Source organism: Macaca nemestrina, chromosome 9 (genome assembly GCF_043159975.1).
Source record: "Macaca nemestrina isolate mMacNem1 chromosome 9, mMacNem.hap1, whole genome shotgun sequence".
Lineage (NCBI taxonomy): Eukaryota > Metazoa > Chordata > Mammalia > Primates > Cercopithecidae > Macaca > Macaca nemestrina.
In genome coordinates, this window is record NC_092133.1 from 8,951,097 (window position 1) to 8,970,321 (window position 19,225).

A 19,225-nucleotide genomic window follows, 5' to 3' on the forward strand; every position below is an offset into this window, starting at 1 on the left:
ATGGGGTTTCACCATGTTGGCCAGGTTGGTCTTGAATTCCTGATCTCGGATGATCTGCCTGCCTTGGCCTTCCAAAGTGCTGGAATAACAAGCGTGAGCCACCACAGCCAGCCTGAATATAGAATTCTGAGCTAGCCGTTTATTTCAGTACTTTAAAAATGTTATGGGCCGGGTGCAGTGGCTCACGCCTGTAATCCCAGCACTTTGGGAGGCTGAGGCGGGCAGATCATGAGGTCGGGAGATCGAGACCATCCTGGCCAACATGGTGGAACCCCATCTCAACTAAAATACAAAAAATTAGCCGGGCGTGGTGGCACACGCCTGTAGTCCCAGCTACTCAGGAGGCTGAGGCAGGGGAATAGCTTGAACCTGGGAGGCGGGGGTTGCAGTGAGCCAAGATCGCGCCACTGCATTCCAGCTTGGCGACAGAGCAAGATTCTGTCTCAAAAAATAAGTTATGTCACTTGTTTCTGACTTCCATGTTTTCTCATGAGGAATCTGCAGTCATTTGAATTTTTGTTTTCCTATGAATGCATCCTTTTTCTGGATACTTTTAAGATTTTTTTTTCTTTGTCTTTTGTTTTTTGCAGTTTGCTTATGATATGTGCTGCCGCTTGGATTTCTTTGGCTTATCCCATTTGTTGTTCACTGAACTTTTTACATCTGTAAGCTTATGCCTTTTGCCAGATTTGCGATATTTCTAGCTGTTTTTTCTATTTTTTTTCCTGTATTGCTGTTTTTCTCCTTTCCTTTTGGGAGTCTGTACACATGAAATGTCAATTTTTCTATTGCTCCACAGGTCCCTGAATCTCTGTTCAATTTTATTTTATTTTATTTTTTTGTTGAGACGGAGTCTCGCTCTGTTGCCTAGGCTGGAATGCAGTGCCGGATCTCAGCTCACTGCAAGCTCCGCCTCCCAGGATTACGCCATTCTCCTGCCTCAGCCTCCCGAGTAGCTGGGACTATAGGCGCCCGCCACCTCGCCCGGCTAGTTTTTTGTATTTTTTTTAGTAGAGACGGGGTTTCACCGTGTTAGCCAGGATGGTCTCGATCTCCTGACCTCGTGATCCGCCCGTCTCGGCCTCCCAAAGTGCTGGGATTACAGGGTTGAGCCACGGTGCCTGGCCTCTGTTCAATTTTTTAAAAGTCATTTTTGTCTTTGTTGGCCAAATGTTATATTTTTATTGATCTGTCTTCAGGTTCACTGACTTTTTCTCTGTCACCTTCATTTTGCTATTAAGTCCACACATTGCAATTGGTTGGTATGTCTTAATTTTTTTCTGCATTATTTCTTTATTTACCATTATGATTTATTTTTTGTAGAAGGTAGTTCATTTGTCCAAATGGTTTTTCACAATGAATTTTCTAATTGCATCTCTGTAGTATTTAACATGTGTTCTGCCCCTTGTGTTGTCTCTAGGTTGGACATTAGATCTAAATTAAGGGTCAGCAAACCACAGTCTGTGGGTCAAATCTGGACTTCCCTTGGTTTTATAAATATTTGTTGGAATAAAACCACATTTATTCATTTGCATATTGTCTATGGCAGCTTAAGTGATGCACTGGTAGAGTTGACTGGTTATAACAGAGACTGTATGGCTGGCAAAACCTAAAATATTTATTCTGTTTCTTTATAGAAAACGGTTGCTGACTGGGCGTGGTGGCTCACACCTGTAATCCCAGCACTTTGGGAGGCCAAGGTGGAAGGTTTGCTTGAGCTCAAGAGTTTGAGACCAGCCTGGGCAACATGGTGAAACCCTGTGTCTACTAAAGACACAGAAAAATAGCCAGGTGTGGAGATGTGTGCTGGTAGTTCCAGTTACTCAGGCGGCTGAGGTGGGAGAATCGCTTGAGCCTGGGGAGCAGTGAGCCGTGATCACGCCATTGCATTCCAGTTTGGGTGACAGAAGGAAACCCTGTTTCCATAAAAGAAAAGATTGCTGACCCTGGACTGAGAGATTTTTTATTTTTTTTTTTGAGACGGAGTCTCGCTCTGTCGCCCAGGCTGGAGCGCAGTGGCGGGATCTCAGCTCACTGCAAGCTCCGCCTCCCGGGTTCACGCCATTCTCCGGCCTCAGCCTTCCGAGTAGCTGGGACTACAGGCGCCCGCCACCTTGCCCGGCTAGTTTTTTTTTGCATTTTTTAGTAGAGACGGGGTTTCACCGTGTTTAGCCAGGATGGTCTCCATCTCCTGACCTCGTGATCCACCCGTCTCGGCTCCCAAAGTGCTGGGATTACAGGCTTGAGCCACCGTGCCCGGCCGAGAGATTTTTTATTAGATTTATTTTTTTGGCAAGTAAACTTATTAGGTGTTGGTGTATATTTGCATATGTGGCGTAGAACATTTGGTTATCTTTTTGTTATATTAACAGCCATTGAAGACCGTTTCTTATACGTACTACTTTTTCATTGATCAGCTACATTTTTGATGGCTACTTTTCCTACATTTTTGATGAATGTTTTTGCTATATCCTTTTAGGTTACTATTTTTCTTTTACTATCTTCTGGCTTCCATTCTTTATCACTTATTGTTAGCTGTGAGCCTTATTGTTGTCCTTTTAAAGGTCATCTGTCTCCTTGTATCCCGCATCCCTACTCCCTGTATGTTTTTGAGATTTTTTTGTTTTTCTTGTTTTTCTTTTTGGGACGGAGTCTTGCGCCATTGCCTGGGCTGGAGCGCCATGCACCGTCTCTGCTCACTGCAGCCTCTGCCTCCGAGGTTCAAGTGATTCTCCTTGAGTAGCTGGGATTACAGGCATGAGCCACCACGCCCGGCTGATTTTTCTGTTCTTTTCATCAGATACACTATAATGTGCCTAGGTGGAGTTTTCTTTGCTTTCATCTGCCTTGAATTTATAGTGTTTCTTGAATCTGAGGCTTGGGTCCTTTGTCACTATTGAAATATTCTTAGCCATATGCCATTTTTTCTTCTGCCCTGTTCTCATTTCCTTTCCTCTCAGATTCCGCATATGGATTGTGTATATATATGTTTGTGTGTGTATGTGTTTGTGTATGGACTGTGTATTAAAATTGTAGGAGCTCACTATAACCTCCACCTCCCGGGTTCCTGCCTCAGCTTCCCGAGTAGCTGAGATTACAGGCACCCGCCACCACGCTCAGCTAATTTTGTGTTTTTAGTAGAGATGGGGTTTTACCATGTTGGCCAGGCTGGTCTTGAACCCCTGTGGATATAGAGGGTTGTGTGTGTGTATATGTATGTATAGTCATACACCACATAACAATGTTTCAGTTGACAGTGTACCACATATACAATGGTGGTCCCATAAGGTTATAATATCGTGTTTTTACCTTTTCTATGTATAGATATCTTTAGGGCTGGGCACAGTGGCTCACACCTGTAATCCCAGCACTTTGGGAGTCCAAGGCAGGTGGATAACTTGAGCCCAGAAGTTCAAGACCATCTTGGGCAACATGGTGAAACCCTGTCTCTACAAAAAAACAAAAACAAAAACAAAAAACCAAAAATTAACCAGGCGTGGTGGTGGCATGAGCCTATCCAACTACTTGAGAGGCTGAGGTGGGAGGATTGATTGAGCCAGGGGGCAAGGCTGCAGTAAGCCATGATTATCCTGCTGCACTCCAGCCTGAGTTAACAAGACTGAGACCCTGTCTCAAAAAAAAAAAAAATCTTTAGATACACAAATACCATTATGCTGCAGTTGCCTCCAGTATTCGGTATAGGAAAATACTATACAGGTGTGTAGCCTAGGAGTAATAAGCCATACCATGTAGCCTGAGTGTGCAGTAGGCTCCACCATTTACGTTTGTGTAAGTATACTCCATGATGACACATAACTGTGTGTGTGTACATGTTACATCTTATATTCTGTGCTATATTCTGTCTTTTTTTTTTTTTTTTTTTGAGTCAGAGTTTCACTGTTGTTGCCCAGGTTGGAGTGCAATGGCATGATCTTGACTCACTATAACCTCCACCTCCTGAGTTCAAGCGATTCTCCTGCCTCATCCTCGTGAGTAGCTGGAATTACAGGTGCCCACCACCATGCCTGGCTAATTTTTGTATTTTTAGGAAAGTCGGGGTTTCACCATGTTGGCAGGCTCGTCTCGAACTCCTGACCTCAGGTGATCCACCTGCCTTGGCCTCCCAAAGTGATAGGATTACAAGCGTGAGCCACCATGCTCAGCCCATATTGTGTCTTTGATATTCTTTCCTGTTTTTAATTTTCCATTCTTTTGTCATTCTGTGTGTGACAGGGATATTTTCTCTGACTGTTCTTTGCTAATTTTTAAAAAATTTTTTGCTGTGTCTCATCTGCTATCAAGCCCACCCGTGAATTTCCTAATTATTGTGTTTTTCAATTATGTTATTTAGTGTTTCTTTGTTTTTTTTTTTAAATTTTTAATTTTTTTTATTATTATTATTTTTGAGACAAAAGTCTTGCTCTGTTGCCCAAGCTGGAGTGCAATGGCATGATCTTGGCTCACTGCAAACTCCGCCTCCTGGGTTCAAGTGATTCTCCTGCCTCAGCCTCCCAAGTAGCTGGGATTACAGGCAGCTGCTACCACGCCTGGCTAATTCTTGTGTTTTTAGTAGAGATGGGGTTTCACCATGTTAGCCAGGCTGGTCTTGAACTCCTGACCTCAGGTGCTACGCCTGCCTCAGCCTCCCAAAGTGCTAGGATTACAGTCGTGAGCCACCGCGTCTGGCCTTGTTTGTTTCTCTGTTGTAGTTCTCAGTTCTCTGCTAGAATTCTCTCACTTGTCATTGTCATTTCTGTCAGTTGTTTTAAAATTTTTTTCTGATAATTCATTTATTTGGGTCTCCTGTCGGGTCTGTTTCTAAAGTCAATTTCTCCCCTTGGGTTTGGTTGTTTCCTTGAATGTCTGCTCATTTTTGGGTGCCAGAAATTGAATGTGAAAGACATTGGAGATAGTTTGAGGCCCTGAGTGATATCTCTAGAAACCTAAAACATCTATTTGTGATTTTTATAAGTTGTACTAGAAGATTAAATAGGCATGGGAGAAGAAGGAACCGGTAGGCCGAGGTGGGCGGATTACAAGGTCAGGGGGTCAAGACCATCCTGGCTAACATGGTGAAACCCCATCTCTACTGAAAATACAAAAACAAAATTAGCTGGGCGTGGTGGTGGGTGCCTGTAGTCCCAGCTAAGTGGGAGGCTGAGGAGGGAGAATGGTGTGAAACCGGGAGGCAGAGCCTTCAGTGAGCTGAGATCATGCTACCGCACTCCAGCCTGGGCGACAGAGCAAGACTCTGTCTCAAAAAAAAAAAAAAAAAAAAAAAAATGAAGGAACCGGTAAGAATCAGTTAATAGACTCATCCTGGGTTCTAGGTCTCCCAGAGAAGGAGTTAAAGGAAATGGAGAGAAAATAAGATCTCAAAGAATAAGGAGGGATACAGCTAAAAGGGTAGAAGGTTGGCATCAAAAAAGAGAATATTAGACCTTTAGATTAAAAACAAAAATAAAGGGAGCAATCTACCTGTAGAAAATAATTGGTATACTTGTTTCTTGAGTTTAGATTAGGAATCAGTTACTTAGGGTTAAAAAGACTTGGTAGGTCTTCATGGATTTGATGTGGCAGTGGGTTAAGTTTTTTTTTTTTTTTTTGAGTTTCGCTCTTATCACCCAGGCTGGAGTGCAATGGCGCAATCTTGGCTCACCGCAACCTCCACCTCCCAGGTTCAAGCACTTCTCCTGTCTCAGCCCCCCAAGTAGCTGGGAATACAGGCGTGTGCCACCACATCTGGCTAATTTTTATATATTTAGTAGAGATGGGGTTTCTTCATGTTGGTCAGGCTGGTCTTGAACTCCTGACCTCAGGTGATCCACCTACTTCAGCCTTCCAAAGTACTGGGATTACAGGCGTGAGACACTGTGCCCAGCCAGTAAGTTAAGTTTTAAAGGAAGTAATCATTTAGTAAATGGTGAAGAGGAGGAAGGGAATTTCAGGCTACACTGTACTTTGTAACTTACTTTAAAATCTTTTTCTGATAATTCATTTATTTGGGTCTCCTGTCGGGTCTGTTTCTAAAGTCAATTTCTCCCCTTGGGTTTGGTTGTTTCCTTGAATGTCTGCTCATTTTTGGGTGCCAGAAATTGAATGTGAAAGACACTGGAGATAGTTTGAGGCCCTGAGTGATATCTCTAGAAACCTAAAACATCTATTTGTGATTTTTATAAGTTGTACTAGAAGAATAAACAACTGACAGAAAGTTTTTCATGTTTCTTTTGAAATTATTTTTAGTCTCATTGGTCTAAAAATGTTCATCATTGTTAGGGGATGTGTAAAAACCAGAAGCTTCCATGCTTTTGCCACAGACACTATACAGCCTAGATGGATTAATGGCTAGTAAACACCAAAACTCTCAAGTCCAATGAGTTAAAGAAACTTTTTGGGGATACTGATACCTGCCCACCCTACCTCATAGTTTTTTTTTTTTTTTTTTTGGAGACCGAGTCTCGCTTGTTGCCCAGCTGGAGTGCAGTGGCACGATCTCGGCTCACTGCAAGCTCCGGCTCCCAGGTTCACACACCATTCTCCTACCTCAGCCTCCCGAGTAGCTGGGACTACAGGCGCCCACCACCACGCCCAACCCTGTTAAGTCAGGATGGTCTCCATCTCCTTACCTCGTGATCTGCCTGCCTCGGCCTCCCAAAGTGCTGGGATTACAGGCGTGGGCCACTGTGCCTGGCCACCTCGCAGGTTTTTGGTAAAGATCTAGTGGGATGTATGAAATACTTTTAAAGATGAAAAAGTAATATACAAATGTAGGGTGGTTAAAAATCACATGGCTGGTGGAGAATTGCATAATGTATAATTACACTGAAGGGAAAATTTAAAAATTGATAGCTTATTACATTTGCATTGATTTTATTCATATAATTTAATTGGGTTAAGTAAAATTTATGACAAATTTATGTGTGAATTGGAAATTATCAGTATCAAAAGTTAATGTTACCTTTTTTTGCCTGAGGGCTTATACATATATTTTCATTATTTTTGAGAACATGAATTTCCTTTTGAAAAAGAGATAAAATATTATGAAAACAAAGGCGTTGTCATAGTATATGAACTTACAGTTTTTGTTTAGAGTCTACAATAAAATTTAAGCATTATGAATTATTGGATTATATGTCATTTTCTCTACAACAAAAATAAGACAACCCCGGTCCTAAAGGAATATTATAATTCATAAAACATTATATTAAAATTTTATACTAAAGTATAAAATTATTTCTCTCTGTCTAGGCAAAATTTGGTTTCTCTGATATTACTGGAATTGATTACTCTCCTTCTGCAATTCAGCTTTCTGGAAGTGTTATAGAAAAAGAAGGTTTATCTAACATTAAGTTAAAGGTAATATTATTTATATTACTATCCTATTTATAATAGAGGTTAAATGTTTCTAGAACATATTAATTGACAAGTTTTAAACTCACGTAAATTAGGGATCAATCATAAATAATACAAATTGAAACATTTTTAAATAGCTATATTAAAAATTTAGTTGGTTTGGGGAAATTATTTTTTCTTTTGTATGTTTGTTCATAAACTACTGCTCCTGATGTTTGCAAATACACATAATACTTAACTATGGATTAACCAGATCAAAAGGTTTTTTTTTGAGACTGAGTCTCGCTTTGTCGCCTAGGCTAGAGTGCAGTGGGGCCATCTCGGCTCACTGAAAGCTCCACCTCCCGGGTTCACGCCATTCTCCTGCCTCAGCCTCCTGAGTAGCTGGGATTATAAGCGCCCGCCACCACGCCCGGCTATATTTTTAGTAGAGACAGGGTTTCACCGTGTTAGCCAGGGTGGTCTCAATCTCCTGACCTCGTGATCCGCCTGCCTGGGCCTCCCAAAGTGCTGGGATTTATAGGCGTGAGCCTCCACGCCTGGCTGATCAAAAGGTTTTAAATGCATCAAGTAGTAACGTCACCAAACATCATTTAGTTTATTTTTGTGTCCTATAATCTGTGAGATGATGATTCCTAAATTTATATTTCTAGTCCAGGCCTCTCTTCTGAGCTCTAGAGTTATAGACAGGCATGCCCCATGTTTTTGGCTTCCCAAATGGTATGTTTTTTGACAAATCAAAGGTTTGTGGCAAGCCCATTGAGCCCATCTGTTGACATCGTTTTTCCAACAGCATGTTCTCACTTTGTATCTCTGTGTCACGTTTTGGTAATTGTTGTAATATTTCAGAGCTTTTCATTATTATTTTATCTGTTATGGTGATTCATGATCAATGATCTTTGATATTACTATTGTAATTGTTTTGGCGTGTCGTGAACTGTGCCCACGTAAGATGGTGAACTTAATTGATGAATGTTGTATGTTCTGACTGCTCTACCTACTGGCTGGTCTCCCGCTGTCTCTCCTTCCCTCCCTCCCCCTCAAGCCTCCTTCTTTCTTGGAACACAGCAATATTGAAATTAGGCCAATTAAAAACCCTATAGTGGAATGGGCGCGGTGGCTAACGACTGTAATCCCAACACTTTAGGAGGCTGAGGTGGGCGGATCACTTTGAGGTCAGGAGTTTGGGACTAGCCCGGCCAACATGGTGAAACTGTGTCTCCACCAAAAATACAAAAAATAGCCAGGCGTGGTGGTGGGTGCCTGTAGTCCCACCTGCACTCCAGCCTGGACAGCAGAGGGAGACTCTGTTTTTAAAAATAAAACAGAGGCAGGAGGATCACCTGAACTGGGAGGTGGAGGTTGCAGTGAGTTAACATTGTGCCACTGCATTCCACCCTGGGTGACAGAGGGAGACTGCATCTCAAAAAAGAAAAAGAAAAAAACAAATACAAAAAATAAACAACCCCGGCCGGGCGCGGTGGCTCAAGCCTGTAATCCCAGCACTTTGGGAGGCCGAGGCGGGCGGATCACAAGGTCAGGAGATCGAGACCACAGTGAAACCCCGTCTCTACTAAAAATACAAAAAATTAGCCGGGCGCGGTGGTGGGCGCCTGTAGTCCCAGCTACTGAGGAGGCTGAGGCAGGAGAATGGCGGGAACCCGGGAGGCGGAGCTTGCAGTGAGCCGAGATCGCGCCACTGCACTCTAGCCTGGGCAACAGCGTGAGACTCCGTCTCAAAAAAAAAAAAAAAAAAAACAACCCCCACCTCAACACAGTGGCCTGTAAGTGTTTAATTGAAAGGTAGAGTCACACATCTCTCACTTTAAATCAAAAGCTAGAAATGATTAAGCTTAGTGAGGAAGACGTGTTGAAAGCTGAGATAGGCCAAAAGCTAGGCCTCTTGTGACAAAATTTAGTCAAGTTGTGAATGCAAAATAAAATTTCTTTAAGGAAGTTAAAAGTGGTATTCCAGTGAACACATGAATGATGAGAAAGTCAAAGAACCTTATTGCTGATACGGAGAAAGTTTTAGTGGTCCAGATAGAACATCAAACCAGCCACAGCATTCTCTCAAGCCAAAGCCTAATCCAGAGCAAGGCCTTGACTCTTCAATTCTGTGAAGGCTGAGAGAGGTGAAGAAGCTGCAGAAGAAAAGTTTGAAGCTAGCAGTAGTTAGTTCATGAGATTTAAGAAAAGAAGCCATCTTGACTGGGCATGGTGGCTCACGCCTGTAATCCCAGCACTTTGGGAGGCCAAGGCGAGAGGATCACCTGAAGCCAGGAGTTTAAGACCAGCCTGGCTGACATACTGAAACATTGTCTCTACTAAAAATACAGAAAGTTAACCGGGCATGGTGGTGGGTGCCTGTAATCCCAGCTACTTGGGAGGCTGAGGTAGGAGAATTGCTTGAACCTGGGAAGCGGAGGTTGCAGTGAGCCAAGATCGTGCCACTGCACTCCAGCCGGGGCAACAGAGCGGGTTTCCATCTCAAAAAAAAAAAAAAAAAAAGAAAAGCCATCTCCATGACATAAAAGTGCAAGATAAAGCACTAAGTACTGATGTAGAAGGTGTAGCAAGTTAGCTAGCAAATAACCAATGAAGCTGGCTAAACAGCACGCAGATTTTCAATGGAGATGAAATAGCCTAATATTGGAAGAAGATGCCATGTAGGAATTCCATAGCTAGAGAGAAGTCAGTGCCTGGCTTTAAAGCGTCAAAGGAGAGGCTGACATTATTGTTAGAAGGGGCTAATGCAGCTGATGACTTTAAGTTGAAGCCAAAGCCCATTTCCCATTCTGAAAATCCTAGGGCCCATAAGAATTATGCTAAATATTCTTTGCATGAGCTGTATAAATGGAACAACAAAGCCTGTATAACGGCACATCTGTTTACAGTATGGTTTACTGAATATTTTAAGCCCATTTTTGAGACCTACTGTCCCAAAAGAAAAAGACTCAAAGTATTACCATTCATTGACAATGCATGAATTCACCCAAGAACTCTGATGGAGATATATATGACGATTAATCTTGTTTTTTTTTTTTTTTTTGAGATGGAGTCTCGCCCTATCACCCAGGCTGGAGTGTAGGGGCGCAATATCAGCTCATTGCAAGCTCTGCCTCCCAGGTTCATGCCATTCTCTTGCCTCAGCCTCCCAAGTAGCTGGGACTACAGGCACCTGCCACCACGCCTGGCTAATTTTTTGTATTTTTAGTAGAGATGGGGTTTCACTGAGTTAGCCGGGATGGTCTCGATCTCCTGACCTCGTGATCTGCCTGCCTCAGCCTCCCAAAGTGCTGGGATTACAGGTGTGAGCCACTGTGCCTGTCCTGTTTTAAGGTTTTAAAGAATTAAGCAAAATGAAAACATAAACAAAAACACCCTTGATGGGCTGGTGTGGTTGCTCACACCTGTAATCCCAGCATTTTGGGAGGCCGAGGCGGGTGGATCTTGAGGTCAGGAGAGCAAGACCATCCTGGCTAACCCGGTGAAACCTCGACTGTACTAAAAATACAAAAAATTAGCTGGGTGTGCTGGCAGGCGCCTGTAGTCTCAGCCACTTGGGAGGCTGAGGCAGGAGAATGGCGTGAACCTGGGAGGCAGAGCTTGCAGTGAGCTGAGATCGAGCCACTGCACTCCAGCCTGGGCGACACAGTGAGACTCCGTCTCAAAAAAAAAAAAAAGCCTTCTGGAAATGATTCACCATTCTACATGTCATGAAGAACATTTATTTTATAATTTTATAATTCATGGGAGGTCAGAATATCAACATTAACAGGAGTTTGGAAGAAGCTGATTCCAACCCTAATGAATGACTTGGAGAGAGGTTCAAGATTTCAGTGGAGGAGTTAACTGCAAATGTAGTGATAGTTGCAAACTAGAATTAGAAGTGGAGCCTGAAGGTGTAACTGAGTTGCTGCAGTCTCATGATAAAACTTGATCAGATAAGGAGTTGCTTCTTATGGTGGATGAGCAAAGAAAGTGATTTCTTGAGATGGAATCTACTGTGAACATTGTTGAAAAAGGATTTTGAATATTCCATAAACTTAGTTAATAAAGCAGTAGCAAGGTTTGAGAGCATTGACTCCAGTATCAAAGGAAGTTCTACTGTGTGTAAAGTGCTATCAAACAATATCATGTGCTCCAGAGAAATCTTTCATAAAAGAGTCAGTCGATATAGCAAACTTCATTACTGTCTTATTTTAAGAAATTGTCACAGCCATCCCAGCCTTCAGCAACCACCACCTTGATCAGTCAGCAGGCATCTTCATCGAGGCAAGGCCCTCCAGCCAGAGAAAAGATTATGACTTACTCATGGTTTTGATGATGGCTTGTTAGTGTTTTTTAACAATAAAGTATTTTTTTGGGGGATGGAGTCTCGCTCTGTCGCCCATGCTGGAGTGCAGTGGTGGGATCTTGGCTCACTGCAACCTCTGCCTCCTGGGTTCAAGTGATTCTCCTGCCTCAGCCTCCTGAGTAGCTGGGATTACAGGCACCTGCCACCACACCTGGCTAATTTGTGTATTTTTGGTAGAGATGACGTTTCACCATATTGGCCAGGCTGGTTTCAAACTCCTGACCTTGTGATCCACCCGCCTTGGCCTCTCAAAGTGCTGGGATTATAGGTGTGAGCAACCACGCCTGGCCATTTTTGTATTTTTTTAGTAGAGACGGGATTTCATCATGCTGGCCAGGCTGGTGTCGAACTCTTGACCTCAAGTGATCCGTCCACCTTGGCCTCCCAAAGTGTTGGGATTACAGGCATGAACCACCACTCCTGGCCTACAATAAAGTATTTTTTAAGGCACGCATTTTTAAAAAAGACATAATGCTATTGCACACTTAATAGACTATATAATACAGTGTAAACATAACTTTTTTTTTTTTTTTTTTTTTTTTGAGACGGAGTCTGGCTCTGTCGTCCAGGCTGGAGTGCAGTGGCCGGATCTCAGCTCACTGCAAGCTCCGCCTCCCGGGTTTACGCCATTCTCCTGCCTCAGCCTCCCGAGTAGCTGGGACTACAGGCGCCCGCCACCTCGCCCGGCTAGTTTTTTGTATTTTTTAGTAGAGACGGGGTTTCACGTGTCAGCCAGGATGGTCTCGATCTCCTGACCTCGTGATCCGCCCGTCTCGGCCTCCCAAAGTGCTGGGATTACAGGCTTGAGTCACCGCGCCCGGCCAAACATAACTTTTATATGCACTGGGAAACCAAAAATTTTGTGTGACTTGCTTCATTGTGTTGTTTGCTTTGTTGTGTGGGTCTGGAACAGAACTTGCAGTATCTCTGAGGGATGCCTGTAAAATCTGCCTATTCAAAATTTCCATTTGGAAAGCTAATAGTCTGTCAACTTAATTAGTCCAAAATGAAACTCATGATTTCCCCCTCAGACCTGATTTCTCCAGTCTTTCCCATCTCTATTAATAACACTCTCATTCACCCTGTTGCATTTACCCAAACCCAAGGAGTCATCCTTGGTTCTTCTTTTTCCTTAAAGTCCTATATCCAATTCTGTTAGTCATGTGTGTGTGTGTGTGTATATATATATATATATATATATATATATATATATTTTTTTTTTTTTTTTTTTTGTAGAGACAGTGTCTTGCCCTGTAGCCCAGGCTGGAGTGCAGTGGTGTTATCACAGCTCATTGCAGCCTCAATCTCCTGGGCTCAAGTGATTGTTCCACCATAGCTTCCAGAGTAGCTGAGACTACAGGCCTGCTTTACCACACCTAATTTTTTTGTAGAAATGGGGTTTTGCCATGTTGCCCAGGCTAGTCTTGAATTCCTGGCCTCAAGCAATCTGCCTGCCTCTGCTTTCCAAAGTGCTAGGATTACAGGTATGAGCCACTGCTTTTGGCCAGTTTTATCTTCAAAATATATCAAGAATGTGATCATTCCTTGTTATCTCAATTGCTTCCTGTGAAGTCCGAACCACTATTACTTCTTGTTTAAACTACTACAGTAGCCTTTGATTTTTGCCTCTCCATTTCCATTCATGCTGCTCTGATGTTCTTTTACCACAGGGCAGCCAGAGTGATTTTTTATTTGTTATTTTTTGAGACGGAGTCTTTTTCTATTGCTCAGGCTGGAATGCAGTGGCACCATCCTGGCTCACTGCAACCTCGGCCTCCTGAGTTCAATCTATTCTCATTCCTCAGCCTCCCAAGTAGCTGGGACTACAGGCGTGAGCCACCACATCCAGCTAATTTTCTTTATATTTTTTTAGTAGAGATGGGGTTTCAGCATGTTGGTCAGGCTGGCCTTGAGCTCCTGACCTCGGGTGATCTGCCTGCCTCAGCCTCCCAAAGTGTTGGGATTACAAGAGTGAGCCACTGTGTGCAGCCTAATTTTCGTATTTTTAGTAGAGACCGGGTTTCACCATGTTAGCCAGGCTGGTCTCAAAATCCTGACCTCAAGTGATCCTCCCACCTTGACCTCCCAGAGTGCTGGGATTACGGGCATGAGCCACTGTGTCCAGCCCTGGCCAGATTTTGAAAAATGTAAATCTGTTCATGTCACTTCCTTGCTCACAATCCTGAATTGACTTCCCTATTGCGTTGTAAATGGATTCTGAACCTCATCCAGCCTTACAAACTCCTTCATTTCTTACCTTCTTCCTCTTTTATCATCAACACTTCTGTCACACTGGCTTTTCCTCTGTTCCTGAAACATGTCAAGTTTGTTTTGAATCTGTATACTTGCTGCCCTCTGCCTAGTATTCTTGCCTCAGATCTTAGCATGTTTGGTTCATTCTCATAATTCAGATCTTTGCTCAAATAACACCTTAGAGAAAACTTTCTTTATTTTTATATTTTGAGATGGAGTTTCGCTGTTGTTGCCCAGGCCGGAGTGCAATGGGGCGATCTTGGCTCACTGCAACCTCCGTCTCCTGGGTTCAAACGATTCTCCTGCCTCAGCCTCCCGAGTAGCTGGGATTACAGGCATGCACCACCATGCCCGGCTAATTTTTGTACTTTTAGTAGAGGCGGGGTTTCTCCATGTTGGTCAGGCTGGTCTCGAACTCCTGACCTTAGGTGATCTGCCCATCTTGGCCTCCCAAAGTGTTGGGATTACAGGCGTGAGCCACTGCGCCTGGCCGAGAAAACATTCTACTCTATTTTCCAAACTATTTCTCTTCCAAGTCAATTAGTGTCTTATTTCTCTGGTTTTTCTTTTTCTTTTTTTTTTTTTTGAGACGGAGTCTTGCTCTGTCACCCAGGCTGGAGTGCAGTGGCGTGATCTCGGCTCACTGCAAGCTCCGCCTCCCGGGTTTACGCCATTCTCCTGCCTCAGCCTCCTGAGTAGCTGGGACTAGAGGCGCCCGCCACCTCGCCCGGCTAGTTTTTCATATTTTTTAGTAGAGACGGGGTTTCACCGTGCTAGCCAGGATGGTCTCGATCTCCTGACCTCGTGATCCGCCCGTCTCGGCCTCCCAAAGTGCTGGGATTACAGGCTTGAGCCACCGCGCCCGGCCGGTTTTTATTTTCTTCATGGCACTTTATCTGAAGTTATTTATTTAGCTTATTTATCTTTTATCTTTCTCTTTGTAGAATATAAGGTATATTTTCTTCTTTTCTTTTTTTTTTTTTTTGAGGCAGAGTCTCACTCTGTCACCTAGGCAGGAGTGCAGTGGTGTGATCTCTGCTCACTGCAACCTCTGCTTCCCAGTTTAAGCGATTCTCCTGCCTCAGTCTTCCGAGTAGCTGGGACTACAGGCACATGCCACCACGCCCGGCTAATTTTTTATATTTTTAGTAGAGACGGGGTTTCACCGTGTTAGGATGGTCTCGATCTCCTGACCTCATGATCCGTCTGCCTTGGCCTCCCTAAGTGCTGGGATTACAGGCGTGAGCCACTGTGCCCAGCCAATATATATTTTCATACAGGGACCTTTTCTATTTTGTTTACTGTTATATCCAGCTGAAAAGTACCTGACAATAGATGTCCACAAAATGTTTGTTGAATAGATGAGTATTTTTTTTCTGTTTTTTTTTTTTGAGACAGAGTCTCGCTCTGTCGCCTAGGCTGGAGTGCAGTGATGTGATCTCGGCTCACTGCAAGCTCCGCCTCCTGGGTTCACACCATTCTCCTGCCTCAGCTTCCCGAGTAGCTGGGACTACAGGCGCCCGCCACCTTGCCCAGCTAATTTTTTGTGTATTTAGTAGAGATGGGGTTTCACCGTGTTAGCCAGGATGGTCTCGATTTCCTGACCTGGTGATCCGCCCGCCTCGGCCTCCCAAAGTGCTGGGATTACAGGCGTGAGCCACCGTGCCTGGCCAGATGAGTATTTTTATATAGGCATTTAGGATGAGGAAGCCTCTTCAAAGTTAGCTCTTCAGAGTGATAGTCATTATTTTGCTTCAGGTATCATGAATACTTTGGACATGAAGGAAGGGAGAAGACCCACCTTCCAATATACATCAACATAATATATACATTTTTAAGTCAATAAGTGTTTTAGATTAAACATGGTTTATAATTACTGTATTAAATTTGTATGAATAATTGTGAGCTAGTTGCCTAATTGTTTTTTTCAAAATGAGTTTTCAGAATTTTCAGTGGTAAATTGCGAATATTTTATAAAATTGAGACAGATTGCTATTTCCGATGCTTATTATGCCATCAAGTTATTGACAGTGAATGAGATGGTGATGTATGACTTTACACATCTAAAGTGCATGAAATCTCCCAACTTAAGTAATTGCAGTTTAAAAGTTATTTAATTTCTTTTTTTTTTTTTTTTTTTGAGACGGAGTCTCGCTCTGCCGCCCAGGCTGGAGTGCAGTGGCCGGATCTCAGCTCTCTGCAAGCTCCGCCTCCCGGGTTTACGCCATTCTCCTGCCTCAGCCTCCCGAGTAGCTGGGACTACAGGCGCCCGCCACCTCGCCCGGCTAGTTTTTTGTATTTTTTAGTAGAGACGGGGTTTCACCATGTTAGCCAGGATGGTCTCGATATCCCGACCTCGTGATCCGCCCGTCTCGGCCTCCCAAAGTGCTGGGATTACAGGCTTGAGCCACCGCACCCGGCCAAAGTTATTTAATTTCTTAAGCCTTATGCCATTCGTTATTTCCATTAGTAATTTCGTGAGCTGCTGAGTCAAGACCCAAGAAATTCTTTTTTTTTTTTTTTTTTTTTTTAAAGGCAGGTCAAGTGAAGCAGTGGTAATAGAGAAGGAAGGAAGAACTTTGTAACTGGTTGTGATCTATTAGTTGTAAACACGACTGCACTCGGACCAGCCAAGGCCCAAGAACTTTTGATTTACCGTGTTTATTTTAGGTTACACACTAGGAATATAAGCTAAAAATCTTATTCCCATAGCTGAGTGCTGTGGCCACATCTACTTAGGAGGCTGAGATGGGAGGATTGCTTAGCTCAGGTTTTCAAGTCTATCCCGGGCAACATAGCAAGACTCCTGTCTCCAAAAATCTTATTTCCAGTGACTTTAGTTCCAAATAAATTGTCATTTTTAAGAATATGTCAAATATTCTACTTTTTGACAGAAACAGTTTTTTCATAAACTAGGCTTGTGAGCTCCATAATGTGCTGGTATTATTAGGGAATATGGCTGTCTTTGATTTGTTTCCAAATTTGTAGAGATTTGGAATGTTCAGGAAATATCAGTCTCTCTTATTAATCTTGGCTTTAATGATCTTGGAATGAAGCTCATAAAAGGTATAAAGTTGAAAATATGTTTATTATATGTAAAATGCCATTATAACTAATGGGTCCTTTTATTAATAACCTTTTACGGGTTGTCACATTCTGTAAGGATTTTGTTTTAATTGTTCTCACATAGACATTGACTTTTAATATAGGTAGAAGACTTTTTGAATCTCTCCACACAGCTGTCTGGATTTCATATTTGTATTGACAAAGGGACTTTTGATGCCATAAGCCTTAATCCTGACAATGCAATTGAGAAGAGGAAGCAATATGTGAAATCTCTCTCCAGAGTGTTGAAAGTAAAAGGCTTTTTTCTGATAACGTCATGTAATTGGACCAAGGAAGAGTTGCTAAATGAATTCAGTGAAGGTAAATGACTATATGGCATTTAAATGTGTGCTTACCTCAGGTTTCATGTACTTAAACAGGTTTTCTCCCTGTTTTGTGTTAATAGTGGTTTACTTTTCTATTTGTGGGAATTGCCTGCTTTTTTCTCTGTTAATGACCTTGACAATAACTTTTGACTGTATATGCAAAGCACAGAGAAATAACATTGGTTGAGATCCAGAGATCTTCTAAAAAATTTTCTGAGAAATCCTGGCAGTTAAGTACTAACATTTATGAGCCTGTAAAAATTAAGTTCTCAGCCTGGGCAATGTGGTGAAACCCTGTGTCTGCTAAAAATACAAAAAATTAGCTGGGATTGGTGGCACGTGCCTGTAGTCCCAGCTACTCAGGAGGCTGAGGTGAGAGGATTGCATAAGTCTAGGAGGTGGAGGTTGCAGGGAGCCAAGATTGTGCCACTGAACTCCAGCCTGGGTGACAGAGTGAGACCCAAATAAAAAAACAAAAAAACAAAATTAAGTTCTCTATTTGAATTGTACAATCTTTTATTTAAGATATATAATCTATTATTTATAGAATCAAACAAAACATATATTGTGCTTCTGACTTCAGTGCACTGATTTACCGGCAAATCCATAATAATGCAGATGGAAGAAGTACTTTTGTCTTAACATGATGAGAGTTTTAATATTATAGATACTTTAGCTGGTCTTGCCCTAGTGGTCATTTAGGTCTTCAGAGATTATAGAACAGTTCTTGTTTTCAGAGGATATAGAACAATTATTTTTAAGATTGCACAGAATTAAAATGTAGGGAATTGATAGAAGATTCTGGTGCCTGAGGCAGGATCCTTTTTTGCCTAGTTAGCAAAGTGTAGTTAGTGCAGTATCTGCTTAGTGGAGATCTTATGAGAACTGAGAATCTGTAATCTAGACACAAAATATTTTGAGTTCTCTGGCAGACTGTTCCTTGCATTTTTTAAGAAATATTTTATCTGCCAGTTTTTCATGTAGTGCACAGGCATTTCTGGGAAAGTATCTTGAGAATCTACGAATATTTGCTTGTTTTTTCTTAGAATCCTTTTCAGATTAGTTTTTTTCCCCCCCCCTTTTTATTCCAAATCCTGCACTTTTTTTTTTTTTTTAAGGATAGGATAAATTTTCAGGATGGAGTCTTGGGTAAAATGGTACTCAATATTTGGTTAAATTTTGAACCTCAACTGTCACAAGCTAATGGGAAGTGAATTACCTCAAGAGAATAGTTTACTGTGTACCATTATTTATAACTGTACTGCATATACCTTATTTTAGAGTTTGTTTTCTTTTTAGTATTAAGGGAATAGGCTGAGAGAACACTTAACACATGTCCTTTTGTGTGTGTTCAGTGGCTTTGACAGATTATATAATATAAGACCTGAAGTGTTTGAGGCTTGAAATATGAGCTTATGGCTTCATTACTATTGCCTCTGGAAAACAAGAATTTTATGTGATTTATTGTCTTTTATTACATGTCATTTATTTTATTATCTTCCATGTTAAATTTGTTTCCTTTAGAACTGGTGAGGCCCTGTATCAATAAGCCTTTCCTCTTCCTGAACTTTGACAGTTTTAATAAATGCTCAAAGTTACACTGTGTAGGGCAAGTTTCTTTCCTGGTTTTTAAATACAGGTGTTCTTTTTTACTCCTAGAACCAGCAGACAAAAACATATTTGTCTGTCTTTGATAATGAGGAACAGACTTTAGCCTGGTTAGAGTACTTAAAAATGTGTCTCTGTCTGAAAACTATTGAGTAAACTATGTTCAATTTTAGAACGAAATACAGAATTTAAGTGAAGTGTTATCATGGGAAATGTTACA

At 42.2% G+C, this 19,225-nt stretch overlaps 1 protein-coding gene across 9 annotated transcripts in view; it reads left to right on the forward strand.

Moving 5' to 3' along the window:
- EEF1AKMT2 (EEF1A lysine methyltransferase 2) overlaps positions 1-19,225 on the forward strand; it is a 90,144-nt gene that overhangs the window by 12,505 nt on the left and 58,414 nt on the right. For 6 of the 9 annotated variants that reach the window (XM_071068963.1, XM_024789345.2, XM_024789347.2 and 3 more), the window contains 2 exons: positions 7,249-7,356; positions 17,176-17,392. In XM_071068963.1, coding sequence (XP_070925064.1) covers positions 7,249-7,356; positions 17,176-17,392 — 325 coding nt within the window. The remainder of the gene's footprint in view (positions 1-7,248; positions 7,357-17,175; positions 17,393-19,225) is intronic. The other 3 variants (XM_024789350.2, XM_071068964.1, XM_071068965.1) reach the window with 3 other exon arrangements.